This window comes from Aspergillus uvarum (genome assembly GCF_003184745.1).
Source record: "Aspergillus uvarum CBS 121591 unplaced genomic scaffold BO82scaffold_4, whole genome shotgun sequence".
NCBI lineage: Eukaryota > Fungi > Ascomycota > Eurotiomycetes > Eurotiales > Aspergillaceae > Aspergillus > Aspergillus uvarum.
The window spans coordinates 454,902-471,229 of NW_020291301.1; the positions used below are offsets into that span (position 1 = coordinate 454,902).

Genomic DNA, 16,328 nt, shown 5'->3' on the forward strand with positions numbered 1-16,328 from the left:
TCCGTACTAGCTGCAATCTGACTGTCTTCGCTGGCTTTGATGAGGCTTTTCGAGGTACGAACAATTTCAAGTCAACGGGCTTGGCCAGAGTAACTCGAGACCGCACGATTCATGCCCGATCAGCATGTCTACACTGATAATAAGTCCATGCGGCGACTGCTTCCTCGACATGAATATTTACCCGGCTCATCCATTTCGCTGCAGCATGTAAAAATCACCACTACCACGAGATCAATTTGAGGACAAACGATTCAATTCTGACAATCTTGATTATATATTACTATTGAAGGACAAAAGACACCATACGCCAAACAAACCAGGCTACAACACTCGCTCACTGCTTCCCAGCCGCCACACGAGCCCGACGCTCGCGCACAGCATCGGCCAGCGAGCGCAGTGAGGACTCGGTGGTCTCCCAATCGATACAAGCATCCGTGATGCTGACACCCTTCTCACAACCTTCCAGACGCGCGGCCGGCTTCTGGCTGCCCTCCTTGATGTTGGACTCAACCATCACGCCGATGATGCCGCGCTCGCCCTGCCGGAGCTGCTCCTCAAGGGTACGCAAGACCTTGGGCTGGTTGCGGTGGTCCTTTTGAGAGTTACCTGAACGATTGCGTTAGCGAGAACATACATCCCAAGACAAGATTGACATGTAGGTAGTGATGTGACTTGACGACTCAACCAGACATACCATGGGAACAGTCCACCATGACGACCTCCCGCTCCCCCTTCTTCTGCAGCATCGCCTTGGTCGCCTTGACACTCTCGGCATCATAGTTGGTCCCACGGCTCCCGCCGCGCAAGATGACAAACCCATCGGGATTCCCGCTGGTGCTAGTGATGGCGATGATGCCCTGCTTGGTGGTGCCCATGAAGTGATGCTTCCCGCGCATCGACTTCAGCGAGTCGGCGGCGGTGCCGACGGACCCATCGGTGGCGTTCTTGAAGCCGACGGGGAACGACAGCCCGGAGGCCAGCTCGCGGTGCAGCTGCGACTCGGTGGTGCGGGCCCCGATGGCGCCGACACTGATGAGGTCAGCTGTGTATTGCGGTGAGATGGTGTCGAGCATCTCGCAGGCGACGGGCACCCCCTGGTCGGTGATGTCAGCCAGCAGCTTCCGCGCGACCTTGACCCCCTTGTTGATGTTGTACGAGTCGTCGACGTCCGGGTCGTTGATCAGCCCCTTCCATCCCACTGTCGTGCGCGGCTTCTCCAGGTACGCCCGCATCACTACGCACAGGTCCTCCTGCAGCTCCGCGGCCAGCCCCCGCAGGCGTGCCGCGTATTCCAGCGCGTTCTCTGGGTCGTGGATGCTGCAGGGGCCTACGAGCACGAGCAATCGGTCAGACTCCTGCCGGATGATGTTGCGTGCTTCAATCCGGCTGTTCAGCACCGTCAGCAGGGACTGCGCGCTCAGACCGATGTCGTATTGGACCAGTTCGGGCGGGGCGAGGGGGGTGTATTTCTCCACTGGAAGGGGGTTCAGAGATGATCACATTTTTGGGAACAGAAGAGTTCTCGATCAGGATTCAGGCTACTAACCTCGGATATCTTCAGCGAGCTTCTTACGTAGAAGGTCGATGTTGGTGGCATCCAGCACGGGGGTGGATGTGAGGCTAGGCATTCTGATATGGGTATGTATGGAAAGCAGGAACACGAGAATATTGAGATTGGAGCGCTAGGTAGAGGGAACACACAACACTGGGACAATGGGACAAGAAAAGAACAACGAGGATTATTGGGTCTTCTTCACAACTGTCGGGAACAAGCCCCTGTGCTATATACCCTGCTGAGGACTCCGACTCGACTTCCCTGCTATCCCGCCTCTCCCCCTCTCGTCGACCTTACGCTCTCACCGAACCTGAACAGGATCTTTTTCCGTGTCAGTGCGGCTCGTGAATGTCAGACCTGCTCGGAGTCTGTTTCCTGCCGCAGCTCAGAGAGAAGGGGAAAAGTTTGATCGGAATATTCTATCGTGATTGCCTCGGTCCACATCCGCTACGTCGTCGAATCGTCACTGCACGAACAGCTCCGAGCGATGGACACTCGGACTCCATTACGTATTGCGGTAGTGTCTCCTTCAGCCCGCCTCGCACAGAGGGTAGCTGAGTTGGTCCACAGCTCTGGGATGGTCGATCAAAGTCAGTATTCAGAAAGGAGGGAGTGAAAAATCTTGAGTTTTGGTTGTTTTCCTCGCAGCGTGGGAGGAATCAGGAAGCGTCGGGAGGTGTTCCGATGATCGTCGTGGATACACTCCTGGAGTGGATAGCCTTCGAGCTCTTCATTTTCCGTTCTGGAAATTGGAAGTAGGCGTGGTAGTGGGGGTGGGTTGCAGTGGGTTTCGGGGAGTGGAGGGAAGAAGATCTCGAGGATTGATATTGCCCTGGATGGATGGTAACGTCGTATCAGACATTACATACCGAGATCGTGTTCCATACGACGCGCAATACAGACAATACCGCGCCAAGATTACCGCTCGACCCGCCGAAGCTAAACCCGAAGAATGCAAGATCGCCTGTGCAGCCGCGCTCCGATAAGCGAAATGTCGGAATTGCTGCCCAGCGCAACATCAACCCCTTTACAATCTCTTCCGGCTCGCATTCATGGCTCACTCCACTGCGGCTTCCGGAAGAATGCAGTCAGAATCCATGGAGCCACCATGCCCTCGTTTCACCTGCGATCTATGAGCTGAAACACCTCGATTTGTTTGTTGTGGTTCGTGCTGCTCCACGAGAGGAACACAAAGACACACCCGGAAAATACACGGGTTGAGCCGACTGCGTCTCTATTTCCATTGACGATCATGCCAATCTGGCAATTTGCCGCTGAATGTCAGGAACATCCGAATCTGATCGAGACGGAATAGCAGAGCAAGCAGACTCCACGGTCCACAGTTCACAGTCCACGGTCCACGGTCCACGGTCCACAGCCCACGTCAGGATGATCGAACATCCACCGCATCGATTCAACCCAACAGGGCTCTTGCATTCTTGCAGTCGGGGACCTCTTGTCAATTTTTCTCGCAGCATCACCATGTTGTCAAACTCTAGGCACTAAGCAGCTATATCCACACTTTTCGATCGCGAGAGTTCATCGCTCTTCATTCTGCATGTAGACTAGTCGCCTCGAGATTTCACTAGTCCTGATGCTCGAGACTGCTGGTTGGATCGAGGATGATGAACTGGAGCTCACCTCGGGGTCCTGCGTTTCCAGCTTACTGGGTCAGGTTCAGCCCGGCTGCTTCGCTTCGGGCTCCTCCCACGGGATTTCCTCAAAGGGGATATGATAGAGTCCGTAACAAGCCGTCGACGAGAGCAGTCGTAGATGCAGGTGATGGAGCCCCAACCCCTGCTACGTACACATAATAGCAATGTTGACCGGGCTCTCTTTTCTCTCTCTTCTCCTTGTTCCTGATCATCTTCTCAATTCCCCACGTTATACTTCGATTTTCATGCTCAATTACTTGCGCGTCGCGTTTGCTACTTGCGTTTTGTGTTCTTCCCCAGCCTGCGCAACTTATCCCCTTCCTGTTGGCTCTACTTCTTGTCACTCTTTTTGGTCTATTTCCTGCTCCGCGAGCACATAATGCCGTCCATCATCCTGGATGATGCCGACCGGCTCCGTCAGCGTTGGACGGACATGATCACAGACGTGACCCCTTCGCACCTTCCTACGGGTCTTTTTTCGAAGCGTCAGACCAACACTCCCCTAGGGAAATTAGATGTCGATCTCGATGTATCCCTGATGCAAGCATGCGCTCACAAGCACGATGTGTCACCCTTGGATCTCGTCCAAGCGGCATGGGCTGCCATGCTGCGCTCCTATTCTGGCTCCGATGACATTACTTACGGGGGCATCGGTCTCCAGCCTTCCAACTCGAAGCAACAAGTGACAGACGCAGCTCTGTGCCGGGTACGGCTTGAGTCAGATGTCTCGATCCTCTCAATTTCACAGCAGACCCTGAAAGAAGGGCCGCAAACCGCGGAGCTGCTGCTCTCTTTTCCAGAAGCCTTGGGGGTTCTCGCCGGTCTGGACCCAAAGCCGTGTAATACCGCAATCTGGCTGCGGGACTCAACTTCCAAGGCTGAGATCTCCGAGAATGAGATTTTCGGTGACAAGACTGTATGGCTCTTCCCTGCATAACATTTCTGTTCGGTCACTAACCTCGTTCTCTAGTTTGACTACGTCCTACAAATCGATCCCTCTTTATCCACCCTAGACTTAATCTATCACAAACCCACGGTCTCTCAAGCCCAGGCCGAATATATCGCTAATACCTTGGCCGATATCCTACATAATGTCTGCTCTGATCCCTCCAAGCCGGTGTCCACTCTGTGCCACCCAAGTGAATTGGATGCACTTCAAATTGGAGCGTGGAACCGCATCCTTCCGAAGGGGAGTGCTGTGTGCCTCGACCGTTTGATCGAAGAGGCCGCACAGCGCACCCCAGATGCCCCCGCTATCTTCTCGTGGGATGGCCAGATGACGTACGCCCGGTTCAACCAGACCGCATGCCGTGTGGCAAACTATCTGGAGTCAGTCGGCGTGCGTCGGGGCCAGCTGGTTCCAGTCTGTTTTGAAAAGTCCCGCTGGACTATCATCACTATGATCGCCTTGTGGAAGGTCGGTGCCGCCTGGGTGCCTCTAGACCCACGCCATCCACGCCAGCGTATTGAGACGATTGTCGAAAGCGTAGAGGCCACGACGGTCATTACCTCCGAGGCCAACCAGGCGCTGCTGGCCGGCATCGCCCCGCAGGTGATCACAGTAGACGCCGCTCTCATTGAGATGATTGAGACGAGCTCGGATGTCGAGTTCGAGTCACGATCGCAGCCACACGACATCTCTTTTGTCATGTTCACCTCTGGAAGCACCGGCAAACCCAAAGGGGTTGTTCATGAGCATGCGTCCGTGGCTTCGAGCGCCCGCCACCATGGTCCTGCCATGAACATTAACGAGCGCACGCGTGCCTTACAATTTGGTGCCTATACTTTCATCATTAGCACCTTTGAGATCTTCACCACCCTCATCTTTGGTGGATGTCTGTGCATCCCCTCAGACCACGATCGTCATACCGATATCCGTCCCGCCCTGCGCTCCATGGATGCAAATTGGGCAATATTCACCCCTAGTTTCGCCCGCTCTCTGAAGACGGAAGATGCTCCTACCTTGAAGACACTCATCTTGGCTGGTGAGGCAGTCGCCCAGGACATTATCGACCGCTGGGCTGCCGTCACTCGCTTGATCAACATCTACGGTGCCAGCGAGTGCTCGGTCTGTATGATCGGATCCATGGTCACGGACACACCGCGCAGCTGCATCGGCCGAGCTGTCGGCGCTCTCTCGTGGATCGTCGATGCGGACGACCACGACCGGCTGGTTCCGATCGGAGCAGCAGGAGAGTTGATTATGGAGGGTCCCACCCTGGCGCGTGGCTACCTGGCCGACCCCGAGCGTACCCAAGCCGTCTACATCAAGGACCCCAAGTGGGCACAGCAACCGGGCATCACCCGGCAATTTTACAAGACGGGCGACCTCGCTCGCTACGGCGACGACGGCAGAATTCACCTGATCGGCCGGAAGGACTTGCAGGTCAAGATCCGTGGCCAGAGAGTAGAGCTGACCGAGATCGAGGCGCACATGCGCGCCATCAACAACCAGGTCAAGACCGCCATGTCGATGGTGCACCCACAGGGCAAGGCCATGCTGGTTGCCTTCATCTCCAGCCAGAGTGGCTTCGGCCCGGAGTTCCAGCACCCATTCCATGCTACACCTGCAGACCATTCCGATATCTCGGGCGTCGCCTCGCAGATTAACAGTGAGCTTGTGCAGAGACTTCCGCCGTACATGATCCCCTCGGCGTTCATCCCGCTTGCCTACATGCCCCTGACGGCCTCAGGTAAGACGGACCGACGCATAATCACAACCTTTGGCACCGGTCTGTCCTTGTCGGAGCTGGCGGCCCTTGCTGGAGGCGCCGCAAAGTCTACACGCACCATGCCTTCCACGGCAGATGAGAAGCAGCTCCAGCAACTGTGGTCTGAGATCCTGCATTGCTCACCCGAGGAGATCGGTGTGGAGGACAATTTCTTTCATTTGGGTGGCGACTCCATCGAGGCGATGAACCTGGTGCGGCGATGCCGGGCCGAGGGCTACCAGCTCCAGGTTAGCGACATCATGGACAATCTCGTGCTGCGCGACATGGCCAAGGTGATGGTGCCGGGTCGCTCCTCGACTGAGCTTCCACCTGCACGGCCCTTTGAGCTGCTCGGCGACGAGCAGGAGAGCATCCGCCCGGAGTTGCAGTCTGCCAGTGGATTCAAGGACGCAGAGCTCATCCAAGATGCGTATCCGTGCACACCGCTGCAGACTGGTCTAATGGCTCTCTCGGCCAAGATCTCTGGGTCCTATATCGCCCGCCACACGCTCGAGCTGCCCGCAGACCTGAGCGTGGACCGCTTCAAGGAGCTCTGGGAGATTGTCGTTGCAAACAATGACGTGTTGCGTACGAGGATGGTGGAGACGGACCGCTACGGCACCGTGCAGATGGTCGGTCGTGACCGCATCCAATGGAGCCACGGTAGCGATTTGGAGGAGTATCTCCAGGCTGACGAGGCGACCCCTATGCACATGGGTGATGCTCTCACAAGACACGCTATCGTCGCCGCTGCAGATAAGACCTGCTTCGTCCTGACTATCCATCACGCCATCTACGACGGTCTCTCTCTGGAGATGCTGTTCAATGATCTCCTAGACACTCTGCAGGGCAGCGTGCCCCCCGCGCGTCCGCAGTTCCGGGATTTTGTCCAACACGTGGTAGAGAAGAACAATGACGAGGCCACGGAGAAGTACTGGCGTAACGATCTGGCTGAAGGCGACTTGATCGCGTTTCCCACTCTTCCCTCGGCTACGTATCAGCCTCTCGCCAACGAGTCGCTCATCCATAACCTCAGAATCCACCGCAATGGTCCTTCGGACTTCACCACCGCGACTCTGATCCGTGCGGCTTGGACCCTGCTCCAGGCCCGCTACTGTGACTCCCCCGACACGGTCTTCGGCTGCACCGTCAGCGGACGCAATGCATCTGTTCGCGGCGTGGAAGACGTGGTCGGACCAGTCATCGCCACGGTTCCCATCAGGGCGCACCTCGAGCCCCAGCAGTCCGTCACCGACTACCTCAAGGCCGTCCATGCTCACTCGGTGGAAATGACCCCCTACCAGAACTATGGGCTGCAGAACATTGCCCGGGTCTGCGACAACGCTCCCTCTGCGTGCAGCTTCCAGACTCTGCTTGTCATCCAACCCGCCAGCTCCGTGCCCGAGGCCAGCCTAATCCAGCCTTTTTCGGCCCCGCGCGCGAGCTTCAGCACCGTGGCCCTCACACTGGAGTGCAGCCTCTCCGCCGATGGGGGCGTCCTGGTGCACGTCCATTTCGACAACGCGGTCCTGGCTCGCGGCCAGGTGGAGCGCATCGTGCAGCAACTCGAGCATGTCCTGCAGCAGCTAGCCCAGGAACCCGCCGGCCGCACGCTTGCCGACCTCGAGCTGATCAGCCCCCGCGACATGCGCGATCTCCTGCAGTGGAACCGCACGATCCCCAACGCCACCGAGGACTGCGTCCATAACCTCATCGCCAAGAACACCATGCTGAATCCGACCGCCCCGGCCGTGTGCGCCTGGGACGGCAACCTCACCTACGCCGAGCTCGACCAAATCTCCTCCAAGCTCGCCGCCCACCTCATGAAGTCCGGGGTCGGGCCCGAGGTGTTCGTCCCGCTGTGCTTCGAGAAGTCCATGTGGACGATCGTCGCCATGCTGGCGACCATGAAGGCAGGTGGCGCGTTCGTGCCCATGGATGCGTCGCAGCCGTCCAGCCGCATGCAGCTGGTCGTTCAGGAGGTCAACGCGCATGTGATGCTGTGCTCGGAGGAGCAGCTGGGCCGGTGTCCGGGGCTCGTCGAGAAGGCGATCGCCGTCGGACCGGGGATGGCCCAGGCGTCGATGCCCCAGATGTCACAGACCCCTGTCACGCCGTCCAACGCCGCGTACGTGATCTTCACCTCCGGCAGCACGGGCACGCCCAAGGGGTCGGTGGTGGAGCACCGGGCCTTCTGCACGGGGGCGCTCGCCCACAAGGAAGGGCTGCAGATGGGGCGGCGCGTGCTGCAGTTTGCGTCGTACACGTTCGATGCGAGTGTGCTGGAGATTCTGTCGACGCTGGTGCAGGGCAGCTGCGTATGCGTGCCCTCGGAGGCCGAGCGCCGCGGCAACATCGCCGAGGCCATAACGCGCATGAACGTTGACTGGGCGGTGCTCACCCCCTCCTTCGTCAGCACGATCGACCCGACCACCGTGCCCACCCTCGAGACCCTCTGCCTGGCCGGCGAGGCCATGACCGCTACCCACGTCGCCACCTGGACCCCCTTCGTCCGCCTCGTCAACGGCTACGGCCCCAGCGAGTGCTGCGTCTGCAGCTCGTCCAACCGCCGCGTCGTGCCCGGCACCGCGCCCAACGACATCGGCACCGCCGTTGGCGGCGCCTGCTGGGTGACCGACCGCAACGACCACAACAAGCTGGCGCCCGTGGGCTGCATCGGGGAGCTGCTGGTCGAGGGCCACACACTGGCGCGCCACTACCTCAAAAACGCGGAGAAGACCGCCGCGGCGTTTATCCCGCGGCCCGCCTGGCTGCCCTGGTCGCGCTGCGACCGGCTGTACAAGACGGGCGATCTTGTCAAGTACAGCGCGGACGGGTCGCTGCTGTTCATCGGCCGCAAGGACACGCAGGTCAAGATCCGCGGCCAGCGCGTCGAGCTCGGCGAGATCGAGTATCACCTCTGCCTGCCGGCGGCGGTCTCGCAGGCGATCGTCTCGTACCCCAAGAAGGGGATCTACGCCAACAAGCTCATCGCCACGCTGGAACTGACCGCCACCACCGGTGACAAGCTCACCCCGGTGGCTGCTACCACGCTTGAGAAGACTGGATTCGATCTGCCGGCGCTATCCCGGTCCATGAGCGAGACACTCCCCGCGCACATGGTGCCCGTGATCTGGATCGTGGTGGAGAAGATCCCCAGCTCCTCGTCGACGAAGATCGACCGCAAGGCCGTGGACACGTGGCTGGCGCAGCTGCCGGCGGACTTCGCGCCATCGATGGGCGTGAAGCGCAACGAGCCCACCGTGTCCGCACTGCGGCCGGACGAGGGCAAGGCGCTGGCGATCAGCCGCAAGATCGCCAGCCTGGTCAGCCGCGACGACGCCGGCGACAGCAGTCCGCTGCAGGGCCACGACTTCAACATTGCCTCAATGGGCATCGACTCGGTGCAGGTCATCAGCCTGGCCAGCTTCCTCAAGCAGACCTACGGCGTCAAGGTCGACGTCTCGCGCATCCTGGACGGACAGATGACCGTGCGCTCGCTGGCCGCCCTCCTCGACGCCGAGCTCACCGGCACCGCCCCGGCCACCGCATCCCCGGCCTCCTCCTTCGACGCGATGAAGGAAGCCACCGCGCTCATGAAGTCGATCATCACACGCAGCCCCGTCAAGAAGACCGTCTTCGTCACCGGCGTCACGGGCTTCCTGGGCACGCAGATCCTGCGCCAGCTGTGCGATCGCCCGGACGTCGGACGGGTCATCGCGCACGTGCGCGCCGCGACGCCCTCCGAGGCCTTCATGCGCGTCAAGGACGCTGCCGTGCGCGCGCAGTGGTGGGCGGACGACTACCTGGCCAAGCTGGACGTGTGGGCGGGCAACCTCGCGCAGCCGCAACTGGGCCTCAAGCCCAAGCAATGGGCCTCACTCACAGGCGAGAGCCCTAACGAAGGCGGGCTGGTGCACGCGATCATCCACGCGGGGGCAGCTGTGAACTGGAACGCAGGAACGGAGGTGCTGCGCGCGGCGAACGTGGACTCGACGGCGGAGCTGATCAAGGCGGCAGTCAGCTCGCCGGCGCGGCCGCGGCTGGTCTACGTCTCCGGCGGGCACCGGTGGCACCCGAATGAGGACGACCGGGAGATTGCGGCGGAGGTGGCGCACGCCAACGGGTACGCGCAGACCAAGTACGTGTCGGAGCTGCTGGTGAAGCAGTTCGCGGGACGGTACGCGAGCCAGTTCGCGATCGTCAAGCCAGGGCTGATCCTGGGCACGCCGGAGGAGGGGGTGGCCAACACGGACGACTTCGTGTGGCGGCTGGCGTCGGCGGTGGTGGACGCGCGCTGCTACAGCCGCGACGTGGGCGAGAGCTCGTGGATGTTCGTGACCAGCAGCACGCGCGTCGCCGAGGAGACCATCCACCAGGCCTTCTGCCCCGCCGACGCCATGCGCACCGTCACCTTCATGACCGACGGCATCACCGAGCGCGAGTTCTGGGACATCTTCCACCACGAGCTGCAGTACCCGCTCCGCGCCGTGGACCATGCCACCTACCTCGAGACGCTGCAGCAGGCCATCCAGCGCGACGCCACGGGCCATCCGCTGTGGCCGGTGATGCAGGTGTTCGAGGCGATTGACGGCCGGCTCGGCGGCGGGGATGTCCTGCCCGATGCCAGTGTGGTGACCCCCTCGCAGCGCCAGCATGTTAAGGCCACCGTCCGCCGCAATGTGCAGTTCCTGGTGGACGCGGGCTTCATCGCGAGCCCCACGGGCAAGAAGATGCGCTATATGGCCGAGAAGGTGTTCCGGCGGTCGGGAAATGTGTGGGAGAATGTCAAGGGGATGGTTAATGGACTAGCTTAGGAGAGTGATAGTCCTATAGGATGGACTGGACGAGATTGTGATGTTTAGTGTTATGTAAAATAGTGTAATGACTTGGAGTATTGGGTAACTGGGATTGAATTAGGATAGCATTCAATGGATTTCGCTCGTTTATCTCTCGTTCTCCGTCGGTAAACCCACTACATAATTAGAATAGAGGTTTGAGCAGCAGGTGAAGCAGCTGAACCTCCGTATAGGGTGTTACCTCAGCTAATGTCGCACAAAACCAGCCGATCCATAAATAAGTAGCGTTGATTATCGCCGATCAGGGCTAAGCAGGAGGATGGGGGGTATAAGAAGGCGCATGCCCCCAGCCTGTCTCCTGTCCTTTTTCCTCTCTCTCTCTCTCTCTCTCTCTCTCTCTCTCTCACACACACACACACACACAGAGCCCTAACTTCCCTTCCTCCTCACCATACCCACAACAACAACCATCACCACCACCACCACCCATCTATATCCCAACCACACCCTCTCAAGACACACCACAATCTCCCTTAATCACAGACACTCACAGAGAAACAAAATGGACATGTTCGCCCCAGCCCCTCCACCCCCGACCGCCTTGGGCCGGTACCGCACCCTCTCCTCGACCGCCGGCATCCGGGTCTCCCCCTTCCAACTAGGCGCGATGTCCATCGGCACCGCCTGGTCCGGGGGACTAGGGTCAATGACCAAAGAAGCCAGCTTCGCGCTGTTGGACGCCTACCTGGCCGCGGGGGGCAACTTCATCGATACAGCCAACAACTACCAAAACGAGGAGTCGGAGCGGTGGATCGGGGAGTGGATGGCCTTGCGCGGGGTGCGCGACCACCTGGTGGTGGCGACCAAGTATACGGGGCTGTACAAGCCGCCCAACTCTACCCCATCTACCTCCTCTCCAGAAGAAACACTCGCAAAGGAAAGCCGCTACAACCCCTCCCACCCGAAGGTCAACTTCGCCGGCAACCACCGGCGCAGCCTGCACCTGAGCGTGCGCGACTCGCTGGCCAAACTGCGCACAGACTATCTCGACATCCTGTACGTGCACTGGTGGGACAGCACGACCTCGATCGAGGAGGTGATGGACAGCCTGCACGCGCTGGTGCAGCAGGGCAAGGTGCTGTACCTGGGGATCTGCAACGCGCCGGCCTGGGTGGTCAGCGCGGCCAACACGTACGCGCGCCTGCAGGGCAAGACGCAGTTTAGCGTCTACCAGGGCCGGTGGAACGTGCTGCACCGCGACTTGGAACGGGAGGTCATCCCCATGGCGCGGCGGTTCGGGATGGCCGTCGCGCCGTGGGATGTGCTCGGCGGGGGGAAGTTCCAGTCCCCTCGCGCCATGGCCGCGCGGCGGGAGAGTGGGGAGGGGCTGCGCACGATGATGGGCAGTGGGGCGCAGAGCGAGGATGAGGTGCGGATGAGCGAGGCGCTGGGGAAGGTGGCGGCCGAGTTGGGGATCGAGTCCGTTACCGCGGTGGCGTTGGCGTATGTGTTGGCGAAATATCCGAATGTGTTCCCTGTGGTGGGCGGAAGGAAGATCGAGCATCTCAGGGATAATATTCAGGCTTTGGAGGTGAGGTTATCGGATGAGCAGATCAGATATCTGGAGGGGGTCAGGCCGTTGGACTTGGGGTTTCCGCAGAATATGCTGGGCGAGGAGCCGGGGGTTACGGGGCGGGAGGGCATGTCCCTGGCCAATGCGGGAGTGGTCGATTTTGTGAAGTTCGAGAGGCCTGTTGGGTATTCTTGAGCTTGGGGGTGGTATCTTGGTTGTTGGAGGTATCTGACTGCTGGAAGGCATCTTGGTTGCTAGAAAGTCACACTGTGTGTATCATAAGGAACATGCTAGTATACATAAATGAATTCGTCATTCTCGCGGTCCGTCAAGTCCATCAGCCCCTGCTGGCCGGTCTCCTCCGTCGTCGTCGGTGCGCCATCGCCCTCATTCAGGACGCCGCTCCGCATGGACAGATCCTGCAGCTTGGCCGGCTTGCCATTCTTCACGCGCCGTCGCTCCTGCATGCGGTTCAACACCACCAGATTCGCCCACTGCAACAGCGTCACTCCCACCAACGCCACAAAGATCCCCAGGCACGCCTTCAACCCCGGGCGATACGTCGGAGCATCCTTGGCATCAAACAGCAAGGGCCCGATGATGTTGCCCGACGAGGTCGCGGCATTAAACAAACTCATGCAGACACTCTGCTTCGTCGTGCCACCGGTGTTGGAGACAATCCACGCCACGATCAAGGGGTTGCCCCCGAACAAGAACGCCAGCAGATAGAAGCCCGCCATGAGGGCCCCGTTGGCACTGCTATCCCGGGGCAGCGCATACAGCATCGCCAGCCCGGCGACCACGGGCAGCACCAGCGCCGCCAGGATGACCCCCTTCATGCTCGCCTTCTGGGCCAGGTAGCTCGCCAGCAGGATGATGATCACCTGCACCGCGCCGAAGGGCATGTTCAGCAGCGTCACGTGGTCGGTGCCGAACCCTAGCCCCTTCAGAATCAGCGGGCCGAAGACGTTGGTCACCGAGGCCCCGATGTTCAGGAGCAGCGCCAGCCCGATCCACAGGTAGGTCTTGGGCTCCAGTACCGCTTCCACCAGGTGGCTCATCTTGTATTCCCGGGTCCCCGTGCCTGTCTGGTTGGCGCGCAGCCGCTCGACGGCTTGTTCCTTTTCGCTCTCGGTGAGGAAGCGGGCCGTCTCGATGTCATTGTCGAGGCGCCAGTAGATGATCGGGCTGGTGACGATGGTGAGGAGGCCGACGAAGAGGAAGATGCTGCCGCAGACGTTACGTCAGCATTGCTATGCTGCCTGAATGCTTTGGAGGTAAAAGGCAAACTTACATCTGCCATCCCTTCAAGGCATCGGACTTGATCTGACTCAATCCGTAGGACAGCGCAGCGGCGATGGTGGTCGCCCAGCCGTTGGTGGAGTAGAAGGCCGCCACACGGATCGGCTGCTCAGCACGACGATACCACCTTGCCACAAGAATCGAGAATAGCGGTAGACATCCGGCCTCAAACAGTCCGAGGAAGAACCGCGCGGCGAGGAGTTGGCTGAAGTTGTGGCAGGCGGCCATGCAGGTCTGTGCGATGCCCCAGCCGAGACATAGACTGGGCATGAGGATCCGGGGCCGGACCTTGACGATGACTATGGGGGTCAGCTATTACCCACCCACTGTTTAGTTGTTGTACTCACGCCAGGATGAACATGGCTGCCAGGCCAGCTGGGCGATGGGAGCGATTGACCCGATCAGCGAGTACTGGTTGCCGGTCAGGTGGGTGTCCTCGGTCATGCCGTAGGTGGCCCCAAACCCCAGGACGGTCTTGTCCAGAATCTGCAGGAAATACACCCAGATCAGGATGGTCAGGATCGCCCAGTCGGTCTTGCGTTTGATTTTCTGGCCATCCTCTTCGGTCAGGGGGATGCGCGGACGGGGGGCGGGGTCAAAGTCGGGAGATACAGAGTCAGAGCCCTCGATGTGAAGTGCAGCAGGCTTAATGTCATTGTCCATGATGTTGGATGGGAGTGTGGAGGAAAAGAAGTCTGGGGAAGGGTGGGGGAGGGGAGAGAGAGATCTGCCCCATATAACACCGACAAATGCGGGGGAAGCGCTAGTGCATTCCATCAAGTGCCACCCCCACGGACCTCACAAGCCGGTGGTACGACATGAGCCCTTGCCGGCTTGCAGCAGGAGTCGAGTCGGAGATGGCAAAAGGCCAAGGCCAAAACCGAGGCAAATGGGCCGAATTCCCCGCTGTCGATCCCCCGTCATTGCGTTTCAGTCTACCTCTGGTTCTCCTGGTTCTCCTGGTTCTCACCCCCACGTTGCACGGGGGCCTTGGGGTTTTAGCCTTTATGTGGAACATAGAACATAGCCAGGATATTCAAGGTTTCCAGCTTGTTTGTCTGGCCAGGTCAGATGATGATGACGGTGCATCTCATGCAAGGATCTGCTCGACCCTCACTGGGTGCGCGCGAGGTTGCATCGAGCTTGTGGCTTGTGGCGCGAGCCACCCACCCCACCCCCACGTCCACGACTGACGGTAGGTCCAAGCGGCCTTGCAGATACTCTCCTCGTCTGCTAGACTTGATGCAATCATGCCGTTTCTGACCAGTGAGGCCATCATAGAAAGACACATCGACTGGTCTTCCGATAAGGTAGACTAATTGTGCACGGGAAGAGACTATACTAACTTGTAACCATGGGTAGTATCTAGACGACCCTGATGTATGCCCCCCAAAGAAGGCAGGGCGGTCTTTTATGATGGCAACTCATACCGGACCTCTACAGGACCCTCGACCTCCGCGGGTACTGATGCACGGGAGTATTTTGTGCCCTTTGCGAAAGCCGGCAACTCATACGACGGTGCAGTCTCGCTCCTCGTATCCATCGGACCCGTTGCCTCTCGTCTGGCTACCTTCCTACGTCGCCAGAGCCAGTACCAGGTAAGCCCGATCGTCAGCAGAAGCGCACAGCCCAAGCCAACTCCCACTCCGATTCCGGTCTTTGCTCCCGTGCCCGAACCCGAAGACGTCGCTGCAGGGGTCGTGGTCTCTGCCGGCGCCGATGCGGCGGTGACTGCAGCCCATGCAGTCAACGCCACGGAGAGAACGGTTGTGGCAGACGTAGATACCGCCGTTGTCGTTGAGGTCCCGACTGCTGTCATGGTCGTCGTACCCGCAGATATATTGAAGTAGTGACTTGCGAACACACCGTCCCAGTCTTCAAGGTCGGTCGCATCACGAATCTGGAAGAAGAACACTACGCCGTCGCTGAGATTCCTTTGGGTGCTGACAACCCAGTCGTAGCTGGTGACCCCACTGAGATTGGCTGCGGCTGTTAGTGGTTTGCATACTGAATGTGGGTTCCATAGCTGTCAGAATGCGTACTTTGAAGCCATTCGTAGTCTGAATTATCATTTTGCCAAAGCATCAGAGAGAGGTACTCAAGGCTAGTCGCCCATCGAAGCTGCACAGTCTGTTCGAGGGTGTAGACGGGGTCCTCCGAGTAATCGTGGATGGGGCCGCCCGTCGGAGGATTGTAGAAGATCCCTGCCTCCGCTCTCACATGATTAATCAGGAAAGTGAGTAGACATAGATAGAAGATGCGTTTGACCATCGTCAAAATAGGACGACAGTGTACTTTTAAAACCGTTGCGAATGTCTGATGGGTGGCTTTTCCCGGTCCAGGGAACGGACTGGGTAAGAGAAGGATGCAAAAGGAATCAGAGAGTTGGAGCGGGGGACTCGCTTGACCCCAACCATGGGCTCGACACTGATAAAGAAATGTCCGAGGGAGTGGTTACCAATGATTTACTATCGTTGGTGAGGTATTTAGTGTCTCCATTCCAACACATCGTTGCTCTGTTGCTATTTTGAGCCTTCCCTCACAGGGATAGTCGCATTGGAACCAATCACAGGCACAGTGTGCTGGGCTGAGGGTCATTAGCACAAGCGGGTGGGGAAGCCTGACTCGCACCTCTAGAGGACTCCATCACTTACTTCTCAGTGGAGACAACGCAGACAGGGCAAGCCGGCACAATCTGACCCTTGGAATGCGTGATGACGGGATGGTTCGACC

General features: G+C 59.1%; 5 protein-coding genes across 5 annotated transcripts; 2 read left to right on the forward strand and 3 right to left on the reverse strand.

The window, feature by feature from the left end:
• Positions 1-334: 334 nt before the first annotated feature.
• Positions 335-1,628, reverse strand: BO82DRAFT_418573 (3-deoxy-7-phosphoheptulonate synthase; the record flags this gene model as incomplete). The annotated part of the gene is made up of 3 exons (XM_025640077.1): positions 335-606; positions 695-1,474; positions 1,547-1,628. The coding sequence occupies 3 exons, from the start codon at positions 1,626-1,628 to the stop codon at positions 335-337; spliced, it is 1,134 nt and encodes a 377-aa protein (XP_025496401.1).
• A 1,961-nt stretch (positions 1,629-3,589) lies between these two features.
• BO82DRAFT_380358 (amino acid adenylation) lies at positions 3,590-10,829 on the forward strand (the record flags this gene model as incomplete). Its single annotated transcript, XM_025637753.1, has 2 exons — positions 3,590-4,126; positions 4,181-10,829. 2 exons carry the CDS (start codon positions 3,590-3,592, stop codon positions 10,736-10,738), a joined length of 7,095 nt encoding a protein of 2,364 aa, XP_025496402.1. The 3' UTR covers positions 10,739-10,829.
• A 426-nt stretch (positions 10,830-11,255) lies between these two features.
• Positions 11,256-12,488, forward strand: BO82DRAFT_388872 (aryl-alcohol dehydrogenase; the record flags this gene model as incomplete). The annotated part of the gene is made up of 1 exon (XM_025638413.1): positions 11,256-12,488. Exon 1 carries the CDS (start codon positions 11,283-11,285, stop codon positions 12,486-12,488), a length of 1,206 nt encoding a protein of 401 aa, XP_025496403.1. The 5' UTR covers positions 11,256-11,282.
• A 39-nt stretch (positions 12,489-12,527) lies between these two features.
• On the reverse strand, positions 12,528-14,281 carry BO82DRAFT_350470 (putative MFS transporter). The gene is made up of 3 exons (XM_025634162.1): positions 13,943-14,281; positions 13,588-13,894; positions 12,528-13,520 (listed from the first exon to the last, which is right to left on the reverse strand). Exons 1-3 carry the CDS (start codon positions 14,256-14,258, stop codon positions 12,584-12,586), a joined length of 1,560 nt encoding a protein of 519 aa, XP_025496404.1. The 5' UTR covers positions 14,259-14,281; the 3' UTR covers positions 12,528-12,583.
• A 515-nt stretch (positions 14,282-14,796) lies between these two features.
• Positions 14,797-15,959, reverse strand: BO82DRAFT_428668 (uncharacterized protein). Its single transcript, XM_025640457.1, has 2 exons — positions 15,638-15,959; positions 14,797-15,578 (listed from the first exon to the last, which is right to left on the reverse strand). The coding sequence occupies exons 1-2, from the start codon at positions 15,864-15,866 to the stop codon at positions 15,007-15,009; spliced, it is 801 nt and encodes a 266-aa protein (XP_025496405.1). The 5' UTR covers positions 15,867-15,959; the 3' UTR covers positions 14,797-15,006.
• Between the last annotated feature and the right edge of the window lie 369 nt (positions 15,960-16,328).

Coding starts and splice junctions, on each gene's coding strand:
- BO82DRAFT_350470 (XM_025634162.1), bottom strand. CDS start 14,258: ATGGACAATGACATTAAGCCTGCTGCACTTCACATCGAGGGCTCTGAC. Junction 13,895..13,942: donor GCAGCCATGTTCATCCTGGC/GTGAGTACAACA, acceptor TGACCCCCATAG/TCATCGTCAAGGTCCGGCCC. Junction 13,521..13,587: donor GCCTTGAAGGGATGGCAGAT/GTAAGTTTGCCT, acceptor CGTCTGCGGCAG/CATCTTCCTCTTCGTCGGCC.
- BO82DRAFT_428668 (XM_025640457.1), bottom strand. CDS start 15,866: ATGGTCAAACGCATCTTCTATCTATGTCTACTCACTTTCCTGATTAAT. Junction 15,579..15,637: donor AGACTACGAATGGCTTCAAA/GTACGCATTCTG, acceptor TAACAGCCGCAG/CCAATCTCAGTGGGGTCACC.